Genomic DNA, 17,222 nt, shown 5'->3' with positions numbered 1-17,222 from the left:
GTTTTTCTTGGTCTTTACTGCTTTTTGTTTTAACACCATAGTAACCATTCAAGTGCATTGCTTTGAACTGATATTTGATGTACAATCATTAACCCGATCTAATGTGGCCTGGAACTGTTTCTTAAGCGAGGGTGTTTTGTGTTGTCTTATTTCAAGGTTACAAATTTTCCTCCCAAGTCAGAAAAGTTTTTTTTTTGGTTTAGTGATTTCTGCCTTTGTTGTAGTGGGGTTAAAACTGAGGTAGCAGACAAACAAGCTGATTGGCTCCATGTTTCACATAATTTGACAGTGAGACCTTATGGAGAAGACAAAATCTTGATGGTCCACACTAAACTCAGTGACTGTGAACAAAAGTGACTGCTGACATTTCTAGTGTCATTGTTCTGATTGTTGTTATTATTATTAAAGGGAATGGCCACATCATCAAGAGGAGCTCCCCTTCAGCTACCGACAGCTAAGAGTGTGATAGTTTACCGAAATGGAGATCCGTTCTTCACTGGCAGAAGGTTTCTCATCAACAAACAAGTCTCCACCTTTGACACTTTCCTTAACCAAGTCACCAAGGGCATTAATGCACCCTTTGGGGCTGTCAGGAACATCTACACCCCTAAGGAGGGACACAGAGTCTTTGACCTGGATGATCTGGAGAATGGAGCCAGCTATGTAGCAGCAGGAGTGGAAAAGTTTAAAACCTTGGAGTGAGTACTATACTGTAACATTGATACTGTTGTGGTGTAGCAAGATATCTAGACAAGTTTAGTTGGTATTCTATAAGCTTGATAGTCCTTATTCCATTACATCATTGTGTTTGACAAACTCATCAGTGACAAGGTGTTGAACAGTTGCTGTGCATTATTTTAACCTATTTCTAGCCTTTTTGATAGAATGACGGTGGTTATTTTCTAATGTACTGACAAATTCTGTAAACTGTAAATTCTGTAAACTACCTGTTAGGTAATACAATAAGTTCGTTGAGAAAGAACCAATGTATGCTTGATTAAGAACTTATGACTAAGTTCATAACCAGATATATTAATAAATTCTGTTGGGTATGTTGAGGGTGACAATTTGTTGACCATAAATATCCCTAATTTTACAATTTCAATATTAACAACTGATACCACTCTTACTTTATCAAGACTATAGAGGCAGCAATGTAAGCTTCAATTATAATCCTGCTATCCCCTCAGGAATAGCACTGCATTCCTGAAACGTCCTCAGACATTTTACTGCCACTGTTTCAATTTGCAGAGAAGCTGCTATTGAAAACCAGCTGATGCCTCATCGGTATTTAATGTTGGGATACAAGGGCAATTCAGGATGGACAATAAATGCCAGTGATGCTCACACCCCAAGGAGGAGTTAAAAACGTACCTCCAATGCTGAGAACTTGAATTATAAAAGCCTTTCTCCTAAAACGACAAGAAAGAGACAGAGAAAGAATTTTTGTGCTTTTATATCAGTTCTTCCCTTTTCATCCCAATTACCCCACAGATGAAAATGATTTAGAAGTATTTAACATATTTATAGACCTAAGTAAGTTTGTAAAAGCATTGTTCAAGCACAGGAGTTGTTGCAACAGATTGAGTAGACAGAGTTGTATTTTCTAAGTTCAATACTTATGCCAGAGGTGCCTAAGGAAAACCAGCTCACTCTCCTGACCTTGTATATCTAAATACACATGATGGGGTAGAGTTTCCGCTTTGTGCGTAAGTGGTGATTTTTAATCAAGATTACGCTTGTTTTCTGAATTGATTTTTTTGCTCAAGATCCTGCTCAGACTCATATGCATATCACTCAACATAAAACCTTTCATGAAACCGTGCAGTTGGCCAGGGTCTTCGAATGTAATTTTGAAAAACAAAAATTTGCATTAAAATATTCTTTGATATACTTGAGAGGTAACCTGGTGCAGTTTTATTAATACAACTGAAAATAGGGTTATCACAAAATATAAGTATTTTTAATCCTTGTCCAGTTTACCAGCTTTAAGTAATCTGATTTCAACAATAGAAAACCATTTATTGGTTTCAGTAAGTCAAAATATTTTTTTAATATAAAAACAGCTTAATTTTATGAGCCTCCTTGGAGGCATGCAAGCAGGCACAAATAACCAAAATTCTCAATGGCAACTAATTTGACCTGGGGCATGGCCAGCTTTCTGGGAGGAGTTGGCTTCCAGTGCAATGTTGTTTAAAACTGCAGAAATGATCAATTTGCTCTGGAAGTAATTTACCCTTGAGACTCCTCAATCTTTTCTGCTGGCTTTGTGAGAATTATGGTAGGCCTTGTGACTCAGTAGGTAGCATGTTTTCCTCTTAGCCAGAAACTCCAGATTCAATTCCTACTCCGGGACTTGTTGGCCATGGAAGGAACATTCATGACGCAGCCAAACAGGTTAATAATCAACCAGCTATTCTTTCTAACATGCCCATGGCAGGTGGTAAGAGTGGAAGATATTCCTGGTCAGCCATGTTTCTTGCAGAGTGGTGCCCCTCAAGCTATAACCACTTGTCTCTCTCTCTAAGCAGAGAGAGATGCCTAGAATCATAGAATGAATCACAGAATGGCTACAGAACAGAAGGGGGTCTTTTGGTCCATCATGTCTGTGCTGGCTCTCTGAAGGAGCAATTCACCCAGTGTCACTCCCCTGCCTTCTCACAGTAGCCCTGCATTTCTCACTTTCAGATAATAATCCAACTCCCTCTTGAATACCTCGATTGGACCTACCTACACCACACTATCAGACAGTGCATTCCAAATCTTAACCACTGGGTGCATGAGAAAGTTTCTCCACATGTCACCATTGCTTCTTTTGTCAATTACCTTATATCTGTGCCCTTTGGTTCTATCAATGGGAACAGTTTCTCCCATGGTCACTTGCGGAATATGGCTAATTATGGACGGACAGATGAATTGCGCTGGGAAAAAAAAAGGAGTGCAGCGTAGCGGAAGCTCCATCCTTATATCTTATTGGATCAGAGGAATTGCATTCTACTATACTACTGAACTATTGCTTTGTTCCACCAGCTTTAAAACAATAAATCTCATTGAAACTTACTAAATTCTTATAGGACAGGGAAGGGTAGATGGAGATAGGATGTTTCCCCTGGCTGGCGAGTCTATAACCAGAGGACATACTCTGAATAAGGGGCAGGCCATTTAAGACAGATGAGGAGGAGTTTCTTCATTCAAGGGTGGCGAATCTTTGGAATTCTGTACCCTAGAGGGCTGTGGAAGCTCAATTTCTGTCTTGAACATGCTCAATGATTAATAGATTCCTGGATACTAATGACTTCAGAGGATATGGGGATAGTGGGGGGAAAATGGCACAGAGGTAGATGATCAGCCATGATCTATCTGAATGGTGGAGCAGGCTCGACAAGCCGAATGGCCTACCCCTGCTCCTATTTTCCTAATAGCATTCATAACTTTATTGTATCAATACAATTCTTACTAAAGCTGGCCCCCTGCTTAAAAAAAACTCTTTTCCTCTTTGCAAAGAAAAAGAGCTGTTAGGCTGATTATTTGCTTGAAGTGTGATAGATAAGAGTTTTAGAAAGTATATTTCCCATAAATCCCCTATCTTGTTCTGTTTGTCAAGATAGAATGCATTAAAGTTCTTGTGTTGGATGGAGTTCCTTGGAAATATGTTCTGAAGTCATTCTGGTTATGTGAATGTAAACTACAGAATAAAAAGGTACATAAACTGAAGTAATTTGGAAAAATAAATAATTATAATTTGCATGTTTAGGGACAGAGATCCTACAAACAAAAATTCCAAGTAAATGTTATTGAAAGGATAAAGTCTTTTTCCACAATAATATTTAAAAATAACCAATACTTGTAAAATAGGTTCAGAACTGTTGGTTTCAAATTTGATTAAATCTGCGATGCTGTTTAATTTTATAAAATGCCACTTATTTTTCCTCAGTTATTTGCAAATTACAACTAAGAAGCCACAAAAAAAGACAAATGAAATGGTGAGTTTTTGCACGTGCAGTGTTTATTTGTTACAGTATTCCACTTTGGTTGTTCTTATTTACTAACTTTGTTTCCAATCCAGTATTTGCAAGCCTTCTATTAACTAACTGCCACCTTGGTGCTAATTGTATGGGCAAAGGCCAGTGTTCATGCAAATGACTTTGGCTTCACATTGATGAAAACTGCTTTGTGCTGTGTGGGTGTGAACTCGTTGAATCAGATTAATACCGATATTATGTGAGGCCATCTCCAGGAGTGAGAATCACACTGCTTCAACTTGACACTCGCATGATCGAAGCACAACTGATTTAAAGGGGTAGATCTGCATGTTTATTGCCTAACTGCAAGCATTGCCTCAGCAGCATGAATAGATGAAAAATGGGCATAAAGGAATATGTGCCAATCGTAGAATCCACCTGGTTTTCTTTCATTAAAGATGAAAATCTACCCTAAAATGGCTTGGAACTTTCATCTTAACCCTTTGTCTATGAGCTTTTGTTGATTCTCCTGTTGGCCCTTCCTTAACATTAAAATGTTTTAAAAAAAAGAAATATTTGCACTTATTTGGCATCTTTCATAACATCAGGACATCCCAACATGCTTTGCGGTCAATTAAGTATTTTTTTTAACTGTAGTCACTGTTGTAATAGCAGGCAATTTGCAAACAGCAAACTCCTGCAAGCAGCTATGTGGTAATGGCTAGGTAATCTATTGTAGGACTGTTGCTTGAGGGATAAATATCATCCAGGTCATGGGGAGGACTTCCTTGTTCTGCTTCCATATAGTGCCATGAGACGCTTGATAAACCAAATGTGAGGACAGATCTGGCCTCACCTTAATGTCTCATTTGAAAGGTGGCACCTCTGACAGTGTAGCAATCCCTCAGTACTGCATTGGAAGGTCGGCCTTTATTTTTGTGCTCGAGTCTCTGGAATGGACCTGACTGTCAAACTTCTGACTCAGAGGTCAGAATGCTGCCATCGGTCCAAATCTAATACTCATTTGGGTGCTGATGTATAGAGGTCTGAAAATGTGTGTTACACTTTCCCATTCTGGTCGTTCCCCATGGTTTGGCCCTTCATGTCCAAGAGGCACAGGCTTAAATGTATATGGTGCTGAGTTTTATGGAAGAGGGTGTAATGCTTAATGGGAGAAAAGTCGGAAACTTTAAATAAGGCTGTCCAGCAGCGGTAATATGCTGTGGGTGTCCTTAATAAGCTGAGAGTGGGATTTCTGCCCAGCAGTGGAAGGAAGTCTGGCTCTCGAGAGCTGCCGGCCAGCAGTGCCAGAAGAGAGTAGTGGGCATGGCTGGGACTGCAAGGAGGCCATTGGAGAAGTGTCATGGATGCCTGACAAGGTGGGTCTGGGGTTTCTTGGGCGGGGAGGGATTGGGCACCCTAGGCAGGGGTTTGGGGGAGTGGGATTTTGAGGCGGGGAGGCACAAAGTAGGTGGGGGTGCCCCTGATGCACACAGAGCACCCCTGAAAGAGGTACCTCCCCCTACTTCCTTCCCACCCTTTGGTGAAAAAACAGCCTTTCCATTCTTGCCCGCCTTCCACTGCTTAGCGTAGTATGGCAATGGAGATGGATTGAGGCCCGTAATTCCTACTTAATTTGGCAGTTAAGGGCCCCAATAGGCCTAAAGATGTGCGGCCTTGTGGGTGCCTTATTCAGCTACCATTATGTGGAACGGGCCGGGTGGGTGGGAAGGTGGTAGGCTAAGCAACGGTCATATTTTACCCGCTTCCTGCTGAAAACATGCACAGCGGGAAGCTGTAAAACCCAGTCCATGGTGTACAAATGATTTTGCAATTCATTGGGCCTTGCTGTCCTCTCATTATTCCAGCATCATCATGGTATACAAAGATAACCCGCAGCTTCTATTCTTCACTGTCAACCATCTCCTTAACCCCCTCTTCCTTTCCCCACCACCCGCACATCCAACAACTTGCGTGAGGTGCTGGTGGATTTCTTTGTCAATCGGATTGAGATCATTCATTCTGCTGCATCTTTCTTTCCCTTTGCCTCCATCTGGCCAAACATTCCCCATGGTTCCTACCTGCCCTAATGCTAAACCCAGACCTTTCCCTAGTTTTCCTCCAATCTCTGTTCAGGCAGCCTCTAAAGCTCACAAGATCCATCTTTTGGTATCTCAAGTTTATTCCCATTAAACTGCTGACAATCCAACTTCCCTTCCTGTCTGCCGTGCTGGCTGATGTTATAAAGAGTTCCATCTTCTTGTACTATTCCAGCTTACTTTTGAAACTGCCATCATCACCTTCAACTCAAAAGATCCACCCTTAACCTTCTGTCTTTGCCAATTAATGTCCCATCTCTAATCTTCTTTTCCACTCCAAAATTCTTGATTGCGTTGCACCTCCCAAATTAGTGTCCATATTTTCCAAAGTTTCTTGTTTGTCCTCTACCATTAGGTTCCTGCCCTTGCAACAAAATTGATCACACAGCTCTAACTGATGTCACAAATGCCATCCTTTGCATCTGTGGCCTTATGCACTCTCCCTTCTTGTCTTTCTTGAGCTCTCTCCAGCCTTTGACACAGTCAACCCCATCTTCCTCCTCTGTTCACTCTTACCTGCTAGCCAGAGAATCTCCTGCAATGGCTTCTATCTCCACTCCCACTTCACTTCCTCTGGAGCCCCCCAGGGATCTATCCTTGGCCCCATCCTTTTTCTCATCTACATGTTGTTCCTCAGTGATATCATCTAAAGATTTAGTTCCACATAGGTGTGAACTGGTTTCACCCAGCTCCACCATCTCTCTTGATTTCCCCCTTTGTGTTGTTAGACTGCTTTTCCAACATTCAATCATGAATGAGTCATAATTTCCTCTCATTAAACATTGGGAAGACTGAAGCCATTGGGGTAAAAGTTGCCTGGATGTCATTTGCATTTTCAGTCCCTCTCCACTGGTTTCATCCTCCTCCCCACCAGTCTTAGTCCAAACCCAACTATTTGCAAACTTTACTACGAGCTGAACTTCCAACAAAATATCCTGCCCACCACCAAGACCACTTGCTTCCACTAGCCCACAACTCCACCCAACTTCAGCCCAGGTGCTACTGAAGCCCTCATTGATATTTTGTAACCTCCAGACCTGACTATTCCAATGCTCTCCTGGCCAACCTCCCATCTTCCATCCTTCATCCATTTGAGCTCATTCAAAACTCTCCTGCCCATATCCAAACACGGAACAAGTCCCACTTACCCCTGGGCTTGCTGGCCTATTGTTGGTCCCCACTCCACCAACAGCTCAAAATTAAAATTCTCATATTCATGTTCAAATCTCTTCATAGCTTCACCCCTCCCTATCTCCGTAATCTCCTGCAGCTTTACAAAAGTCCAAGAACACTGCATCCCTCCAACTCTGGTCTCCTACATTGCCTTCACCCACTGTTGGCAGCTGTACATTCAGCTATCTAGGCCTTAAGCTCTGGAATTTTCTGCCTAAGTCTTTCCATCTCTTCACCTCTGTCCACCTTTAGATGCCTCCTTAACACCTACCTCTTTGACTAAATTTTTAATTACCCCACCTCGTTTCTCCTTCTTTGGCTTAGCGCCAAAACTATTTTACGATTACGCTTTGGTGAAGTGCTTTGGGGCGTTTTCCAACATTAGAAGTGCTAAATAAATGCAAATTGGTGCTGTTGTGTAAGGCAACCATATAATTTCGGTTTGCAAGCTCTGTGTGGCTCTAAGCAGGTAATAAATAGTCTGAAACTGGTACTTACTGTAGAACAAACGCCATTCAAAATAAACAAGTGATTTGTTATCACTAAAATGTACTCCGAAACTGATGTTTACTCTGCCTCCAGGATTTTTATGTAAATTGTGATCCCATAGCAGCAAATCATATTTCAAGTAATACCTAGCACAAAGGAAGATGGTTGTGGTTATTGGAGGTCAGTCATCTCACCTCCAGGACATCACTGCAGGAGTTCCTCAGGGTAGTGTCCTCGGCCCAACCATCTTCAGCTGTTTCATCAATGACCTTCCTTCCATCATAAGGTCAGAAATAGGGATGTTCGCTGATGATTGTGCAATGTTCAGCACCATTCGCGACTCCTCAGATACTGAAGCAGTCCATGTCCAAAAGCAGCAAGAACCGGACAATATCCAGGCTTGGGCTGACAAGTGGCAATTGACATTTGTGCCACACAAGTGCCAGGCAATGACCATCTCCAACAAGAGAGAATTAACCATTGCCTCTTGATTTTCAATGGCATTACCATCACTGAATTCCCCACTATCAACATCCTGGGGGTCACCATTGACCAGAAACCTAACTGGACTAGCCATTTAAATACTGTGGCTACAAGAGTAGGTTAGAGGCTAGGAATCGTGCGATGAATAACTCACCTCCTGACTCTCCAAAGCCTGTCCACCATTTACAAGGCACAAGTCAGGAGTGTGATGGAATACTCTCCACTTGCCTGGATGAGTGCAGCTCCCACAACACTCAAGAAGTTTGACACCGTCCAGGACAAAGCAGTCTGCTTGATTGGCACCTCATCCACAAACATTCACTCCCTCCACCACCGACGCGCAGTAGCAGCAGTGTGTACCATCTACAAGATGCACTGCAGGAATTCACCAAGGCTCCTTAGGCAGCACCTTCCAAACCCACGACCACTACCATCTGGATGGACAAGGGCAGCAGATCGATGAGAACACCACCATCTGGAAGTTCGCCTCCAAGTCACTCATCATTCCGACTTGGAAATATATCGCTGTTCCTTCACTGTCGCTGGGTCAAAATCCTGGAACTCCCTTCTAACAGCACTGTGGGTGTACCCACGCCACATGGACTGCAGCAGTTCAAGAAGGCAGCTCACCACCACCTTCTCAAGGACAACTAGGGATGGGCAATAAATGCTGGCTCAGCCAGTGAAGCCCACATCCCGTGATTGAATAAAAAAAATGTAGAAAGCATCAGAATCATTGAATGATACAGCACAGAAGGAGGCCATTTGGCCCATTGTGCCTGTGATGGCTCTTTAGAGGAGTAATCCAGTCGGTCCTGCTAATGTGATCTTTCCCCAAAACCGTACAATTTTTTCCTTTCCAGGTATTTATCCAATTCTCTTTTGAATCTCCTTTCACCACCTCCTCTCTTCCCCTCCCAATTTCTGGCAGTGTATTTCAGTTCATAACAACTCCGAGTTTAAAAAATAACTCTTATCTCCTCTCTGGTTCTTTTGCCAATTGGTTTAAATGAAGGGCGGAATTTTTCGTGCCTTCTGGCATGGGGCGTGTTGGGCAGCCTGAGAGGACAATATGGTGAGAAGGCCAAAAATCGGTTTCATGACATTGTGAAACCAGTTTGCGATTGTCCGCTCTGCCCATCAATGGTGAGCCGCATTTCCCGCCGTCGGACATCATGAACCTCATTGTAATACATCTGCATGTCATTATAAGCCCAGCTCACCAGTATCATCTGAGCACCACACCGATGTGTTCACATCAGCATTTATAAGGCGTGCACTTTGCAGGCTGTACTTCGAGAGGAACTCAGTGGTGAGTAAACAGTAACATTGTGCAGTGCTCGCGAGGATCGCCTGTTGGAGTTCAAGGTTGAGGCAAGTTGTGGGGAGGCAAGGGCTCCCCTGTGGTTGAGGCATGGTGTGGGGGCAAGGGCTCCCCTGTGGTTGAGGCATGGTGTGGGGGCAAGGGCTCCCCTGTGGTTGAGGCATGGTGTGGGGGCAAGGGCTCCCCTGTGGTTGAGGCATGGTGTGGGGGCAAGGGCTCCCCTGTGGTTGAGGCATGGTGTGGTGGCAAGGGCTCCCCTGTGGTTGAGGCATGGTGTGGGGGCAAGGGCTCCCCTGTGGTTGAGGCATGGTGTGGTGGCAAGGGCTCCCCTGTGGTTGAGGCATGGTGTGGGGGCAAGGGCTCCCCTGTGGTTGAGGCATGGTGTGGGGGCAAGGGCTCCCCTGTGGTTGAGGCATGGTGTGGGGGCAAGGGCTCCCCTGTGGCTGAGGCATGGTGTGGGGGCAAGGGCTGCCCTGCGGTTGAGGCATGGTGTGGGGGCAAGGGCTGCCCTGCGGTTGATGGTGGTACACAAGCACATGCAGGTGGAGGGGAGGGAAGCGGCTTTGCATTAGGGAAACTTTGTATAAAGTAACCGTTCCTCTGCATCTGAGACAGTTCAGACGCAGCCACATTGACATGTGTGGAGTCGGGCCTCTAGCTTATCGGCCCACTCAAGCAACGCAGAGACATGAAAGTGCCACCAAGTGCTCCAGAGCTTTTCACCCCTCGGGCACAGACTGCAAACTAATGAGCATTTTAGTGGACTGCAGAACAGTTGGATGATTGGGCACGTTGTACAATCTCCTTGCTAAAGCTGGCCATGGAGCAGTCACTGGTGGAGGTGCTCACAGCCCCTTTGCAATGTCATCATCCCGGTTTGGACCAGTCTCCCCCATGGTTCAAGCTAACAGGGCAGCCTTGCAGTGTGGGTTAGGAGAATGCCTGCGCCTGAGCTGAGAGCACAACATGCAGCCCAATGGGCAAAGCTGCTGCCAATTGGTCAGGTGGAGTGGGCGGATGAAGATGGGGTTTCAGGCAGCCATGCGGCGCACTAAACTCTGGCCATCTAAGTGGTGGCCAGCACTCTCCGGGATGCGTTACGGGGCATTCAGACTTAACCAAGAGGGGCTCTTAGAACATCCAAGCTAACCCACGAGTCTCTATCTTTCATCCTGCAGGAGGAGTACATCAGGAGCATGGAGCCTGGTGAACTAGCTGTATGCCTCTTGGTGTACAGAGAGTGGAGACAACAGAGAAGATAGTGATGGAAGTGCCTGGCTGCACAGAGGGAGAAGCAGCACCCTTGGGAAGAAGGGGCAGCTGGTGCCCCTGCGCATGCTGCTGAAGAGCCACAGTGAGACATTGCTGGTCGGTGCCTAGATAGACCCAGGGTCTATAGATGCCACATTTCATTCCTACAGATGACCAAGAACCAGTGTCACCTAAGACTGCGCATGTCTGGGGAACTGGCCAGTCACATCTGCCACCTGCTGCAGGATTTGGTGCCAAGGGGACATGGAGGGCATCCACTGCCAGTGGCTGTGAAAGTGACTGCAACACTCAATTTCTACGCCAGTGGCTCCTTTCAGGGCTCCACAGGTAACCTCTGTGGGATATCACATGCCTCCACATGCAAATACATCCATGAGGTCACGGATGCCATCTTTGTGAAGGCACACAACTTTGTGCATTTCGCCAGGGCCAGGAAATCCAGGATGCAAAAGCAATTGGATTTGCCCAGATCTCAGGTTTCCCACAGGCGCAGGGGCAATTGGCTGCACTCACTTGATGCTCAGATCTCTGGCGCAATATGCAGTCAACTATGTCAACCACAATGTTCAGCTGGTGTGCGACCACCACAAATGCATCCTGAAAGTCTGCACTTGGTTTCCAGGGGGTATCCACGACTGCTACATTCTCAGTCGGTCACATCCCTGACATCTTCCAGGGCCCACAGAGGCTGCAGGGATGGCCCCTAGTGGAAAATGGCTACCCACAGAGGGTGTGGTTGATGACACCCGTGCGGTGGCCTCAGACTGCAGCAGAGTGAAGGTATAACGAGGCTCAAGCTGCAACTCGCAACTTGGTGCAGCAAACCATCGGGATGCTGAAGATGCGGTTCCGGTGCCTGGACCGGTCTGGTGGAGCCCCGCAATATACTCCACAGAGGGTGTCACACATTGTCGCCGCCTACTGTGCCCTTTACAGCCTGGCGCTGCAACGGGGAGAGGAACTGGCTGAGGAGATGGAGGAGCTGGACATCTCCTCCTATGAGGAAGACGTCAATGGAGATGAGGGTGAGGAGGTCCTTGAAGGCGGTGATGATGGCAATGAGGCCCTCACACTGGCCAGACGAAGCAGGCGCACTCGGGAGGCCCTCATAGCTGCTAGATTTGTGGAGGATGATGACGACATGCAGTGAGGTGTCCCCATAGATCCTCACATTGCATCTGTGAATGTTTGACTCCAGTCTGTCTATGGCAGCGGACATACCCTCTGTGATAAGGCTCCTGTTATGGAGACGCAGTGGAGGCCCTAATAGTCACTCAATCACCGGAGAATGATGACGACATGCAGTGAGGATATTCCTTGGATCTTCACATAGCCTCTGAGAATGTCTGACTCCTGTCTGGCTGAGGGTGGCTCGCTTGTGCTCTGTGATCAGGGTCATATCATAGAGATGCAGCCATGAAACTTTAAATGCACCTGATCCTTTGTCCACCTTCAGTACCTGAGCCCTTCAGGGGAACAGCATCACCGGTCATGGATGGGAGCCAGCCTCACCTTTAAAGTGCTGAGAGCGCACAGAGAGAATGACGGAACTCTTTGATGCCTGCCCGCAACATTCTGGCAGCAATGACCAGCACTATCAAGGTGCAGGCATCAGTAATGTGTCCATGGAGTGTGAGGCCAGACCATCACTTTGGTCTGAAGGTTACACAGAGCACAGGGAAGAAGCCCTGGACTGAGACACCTGCCTTTATCTTGTGCAGAAAGGTTTCACATCTGAGCGACATGAACACTGCTGATCAGAACAAGGAGCCATAGGCAGGGAGGCATTCTTGGGAGTTGATTGACAATAGTGAACATTATGTACAAGTGATTAACACTCGTGCCCAGGCTATGCAGCTACATCTTTTTAACCTTCATAACCTTGCCGCTGTATCTCGGTGCTCTCCGGACATCTACAGCGGAGGTGGAGGCAACCTGCTGACTGCTACACTCTGTCCGTGATGTCCTTGGCAGGTGTCCTCTGGTGGGCCGAGACCTGGAGGGCCCTGGCCTGCTTTTGGGGTCCTGCTGTGTGGCAGTGGCACCCCACTCGGCCTCTGGAGCTGGAGCTGTTCGGGTCACAGGAAGTGGGGATTCGGATGGGCCAGATAGTTCCAGAGTTACCTGGGTAGATGGCCCCAGGGTGTGCACCTGCTTATCCTATGGACGTGTGCACCTCCACCCTATGGACGTGTTATTAAACCTGGGTGGTTGCAGTCTTCTTGCCTTTCAGGGCCATGTCTTCTTTGTAGCAGTCGTGGGCTGGAAGCACTGAGAGGTGTGTGCGAGGCTGCATTTTAAATATGGCACCTGGCGTGATGAAGCGGCGAGGTGATGGCGTGGCGGGCGAATGAGAGCCCGCCCACCATGGGAGTGGCGTGTTTCCTGGGATTGCATAGTTAATGAGGCAGGATTGGGATGATACAGCGTCAAGAGCCGCCATTCTGGCGGGTGAGACATCCTTTTTCCCACTCGCTACTGCACTTCGTGCAAATCTGGGATTATTCTGCCCTGTGAGTTTTCTTCTTGTCAACCCTCCTGCTAGTGGAATCAGTTTCTCACTACCTACTCCATCAAAACCTCTCAGCTCGATTAAACCTTCACTTAACCTTACAAATTTCATGTTGTTGACAAATCATTTGCCCTACCAATAAACCACCAGAGCATTGGGAAGGTCTCCAGTTTCTCAGCATTTGAATGTGTTAAACTCCTCCAGTATAGGTATGATTCCTACCTGGTGAATTTCTGATCTTGGTTGTGTTGTCATGGGGGGTTCCTGACTGACTACTAGGTACTTTCCCAAAGGAATATCAGATGCCAAATCATGTTAGAAGGGGCTTGGGAGCTGATTACCTACCCGTGTTTTTTTGACTGGAAAATGATATATTACACAGGATATAAAGCACAGAAACAGGCCATTCGAACCAGCCAGTCCATGCTAATGGTTATGGTCCACCCAAACCTCCTCCCATCTTTCCTCATCTAGATTTACCATTGTAACCCTTCTCTCTTCTCCCTCATATGCTTATCTAGCTTCCTTCATCTATACTAGTCACTTCAGCCACTCCCTGTGGTGGCGCATTCAACATTCTCACCACTCTTTGAGTCAAGAAGTTTCTTCTGAATTCCCTATTGGGTTTCTTGGTGAATATCTTATATTGACAGCCTCTAGTTATGTTCTTCCCCACATGAGAAAACATTTTCTCTGTATCAACTCTATTAAAACCCTTCATAATCTTAAAGACCTCTATTGGGCCACCCCTCAGCCTTCTTTTTTCAAGAGAAAAGAGACCCAGCCTGCCAATCCTTTCTTGAAATTTCTGGTAGCATCCTTGTAAACCTCTGTACCCTCCCCAGTGCCTCAATATCCCTTTTATAGTGTGACAACCAGAACTGCATGTCGTTCTCTAAGCATGAGGTAACCAAGGTTCGATGTAGGCTTAGCATAACTTCCCTACTTTTCAATTCTATCCCTCTAGAAATAAAGTCTGGCGTTTTTTTATTATGGTCTTGCTAAACTGTGACGCAGCTTTTAGTGATTGGTGTATTTGTAGTCTGAGATCCTGTTGTTCATCTACCACAACCAGAGGAGGCAGAGATATTTTAAGAAACTGAACAAAAAGCAATACATTACAGATTTTGATGGAGTTGATAAGGCTTCAAAAATCCCAGGAGAGAGTCAGCCTGAAGTCTGTAGATGTTATCACAATAATGTCAGTGCCTAATAACGAGCTACTTAAGCAGAATGCCACGCACAGTCCATCAATGGATGTTTTTTAAAGGAGAAATTCCTGGTGTTTGCCAATGCTGGAAGCTGTATGAATAAAACATAAGGTGAAAATGTGAAACTAAGTATCAAAGTGTCCTTGATCCTCCTGACCCTTATGGCGCTTTTGAAACCCTGACGGGGCTTTGCGACACAGGTGCACCGACGGGGGAACCTGAAAATACCTGCGGGCTCTACCTGTCTCCCACTGTAATTTTGGCGGGAGACTGACAAAGGACCCGATTGGTTTGAATTTCCATTTTACCCAACGCTTTGCTGGGAGTTCCGCCTACCAGAATTACAACGGAACAGTCACACCCTTGGAATTTCAGAGCCATACGAGCTGGTCACACTAAGCATTTTAATTTTTTTGTCGAGGTGGTTCCACATTGTCCACATTGCTGAAAACTGTGTCGAGTAGTTGGGTGTGAACTTTACACAGCCTTCCCTGACTCCGATCTCCAACGTTCCCCCTTTTTAAAATTTAACGCCATTCATGCGCTTCTAGTCCCTGTTGAGAGCACCAAAAGAAAGAGGTGCCTGGTTTCCGTATCACTGAACTCTGTCCTGCAGACCCACAAGGGCTTACGCTCTCGATGCTGTCAAAGTTCCGGGGGTGAGCTTATTTATATTACCACATGTGCTCGATAGTGAGGTTATTGTTCAATTGCCAGCAATGGCAGGTTATTAATATACAAAAGCCTTATTATAATGTCAGTAAAGACTTAGAGGCCAGGATATTGACCCAAATATATAATTCCAATGCATGGTCTATAGCATACCTGTATAAATTAGTCTGTGTTCCTGGTTCTTTTTCAAAGTGTTTAGTTTTTGCATTCTGTTACAACCAAGTCCAGAGGGGTGAATAAACCCCTCTTTTTTTTTTTCACCCCTGAGGTTGGCTATAACAGAGTTTGAATTTTTAAGAAGTGGTGATTTTTCAATTCAATATTTATTTGACTGTATATAAAGCTACTTGAGGAAATAAGCCAGCCACTTCTCTTGAGTTAACACGTAAGGAGTTAGTTTTATTGTTTAAAAACTCAGTCAGGTAAAAATATAAGACTTAATAAAAAGGTAAAAAATGTGTTGCGAATCCTGTGACATATACACACACTCCAGCATGCAAACAGAGCTGGTTACAGGAGGCGGAATTGATAAGAGTTAAAGTCCGTAAAAAATAAATAACAGTGTTCCTTTGGTGGTTTTGAAATTCCAGGTGTTGCGACCGATGTAGGTTGGTTATTTTTCTGGAGACAGTCTTTTTTAAACTGTAATCCATCTTTTTCCAAAATGGACGCTATGACACTTGAAGTTCCTTTCGATTGAAGTTCTCTATCTCTGTTATTAAAGCAAAATACAGCAGATGCCGGAAATCTGAAACAAAAACAGAAAATGCTGCAAAACTCAGCAGGTCTGGCAGCATCTGTGGAGAGAGAAACAGAGTTAATATTTCGAGTCCGTATGACCCTTCTACAGTCTTTTGGTTCTCTGTCTCTGTGATGTGTTTCAAAATGTAACAGGTCCGAACTTGAAAATAACAGGGAGAGAGATGATGGTGCATTCTGCAGTGCTTCTTCTGTCTGTTCCTTTCTGCAGACACCTTTCTAGCTGTAACCCAGAGGCAAATTTATAATTGTAGCGTTTCACACGTGTGGTTTTGACCATGTGATGGTTATCAGCACACAGTGGAGGGCAATTCATATTAATGAAGGAGCTTCGATCTCCCATTGTCAAAGCTTTCAAGATGCCATAGAAGCAGATAGGTGTCCTTAGCACCCTTCTCGCATAATGAAATTCGTTAGTCCTTCTTTGTTCCTGGCAGTTTCTGGAGCCATGAAGGCCAGTAGCCTTATAGTAGTCCTCACGCTTTGCAGAAAGATCAGAAAATCTCAGATGTGAAGTCCATCAGGTGAACTGCCTAGGAATGTCCATCTGCTTTTGGAGGGTGCTAGAAACTTGGCCAATTTGTAGGTCAGGTGACTTCTACAGCCATTTTAAAACACAGTCTCTTTGTAGTTCTAGCAGTTTCTTTTCCTTTTTAAAAACAATCAAGAGCATTACACCGGCTGATGAAACCAACGATTAATAGTTCGCATTATACCTGACACATTGTCGTGATAGTTCTGACCGTATCCATTTATAATCTACACTTTAACTAATTGCACTGTCTTGAGCTGGATTAGTGTTTAGGTTCAGTTTCCATCACTGTTTCAAAGTTTAGATTGTTATTCACTTTAAGGCATCCCTTCAACCCAGAGAGGTGAGCCGTACTTAACAGCACAATTATATTAATTAAATGTGCTGAATAACAGAATTGAAAAGTCATTATGGTATGGTGTTGATTATCTCCCTAAACTTGGGAAAAAATCTAACAATAAATTCAAATACTGCAACTCCATATGATATGTGATACTGTTCTTGGTGAGTGAATCCATTTAATTTAATTCATACTGTCTCAACTCATTACATGTTATCTTTTACTTTAATCTTTTGCTGTAAATAGAAACATTAATAATTGATTCTGCTCCCCTGCTATCCCGTTTAATCACTTTCATACCTAAAAGATGCTGTGTATTGATTGCAGTGTTATTATTAACTGGCGCTTCCCAGAGAATAACTGACACAACTGTTCAAGTCTTTCCAGTAGCTAG

At 44.9% G+C, this 17,222-nt stretch overlaps 1 protein-coding gene across 8 annotated transcripts in view; it reads left to right on the top strand.

The window, feature by feature from the left end:
- dcdc2c (doublecortin domain containing 2C) overlaps positions 1–17,222 on the top strand; it is a 247,501-nt gene that overhangs the window by 24,428 nt on the left and 205,851 nt on the right. For all 8 annotated transcript variants that reach the window (XR_013576581.1, XM_078541685.1, XM_078541684.1 and 5 more), the window contains exons 3-4: positions 409–698; positions 3,935–3,983. Coding sequence is in view for 7 of the 8 variants with exons in the window: in XM_078541685.1 (XP_078397811.1) it covers positions 409–698; positions 3,935–3,983 (339 nt within the window). In the remaining variant the exon portion in view is untranslated. The remainder of the gene's footprint in view (positions 1–408; positions 699–3,934; positions 3,984–17,222) is intronic.

Source organism: Cetorhinus maximus, chromosome 5 (assembly GCF_964194155.1).
Source record: "Cetorhinus maximus chromosome 5, sCetMax3.hap1.1, whole genome shotgun sequence".
Taxonomy (NCBI): domain Eukaryota; kingdom Metazoa; phylum Chordata; class Chondrichthyes; order Lamniformes; family Cetorhinidae; genus Cetorhinus; species Cetorhinus maximus.
This window is presented reverse-complemented; position numbering and strand designations above follow the sequence as displayed.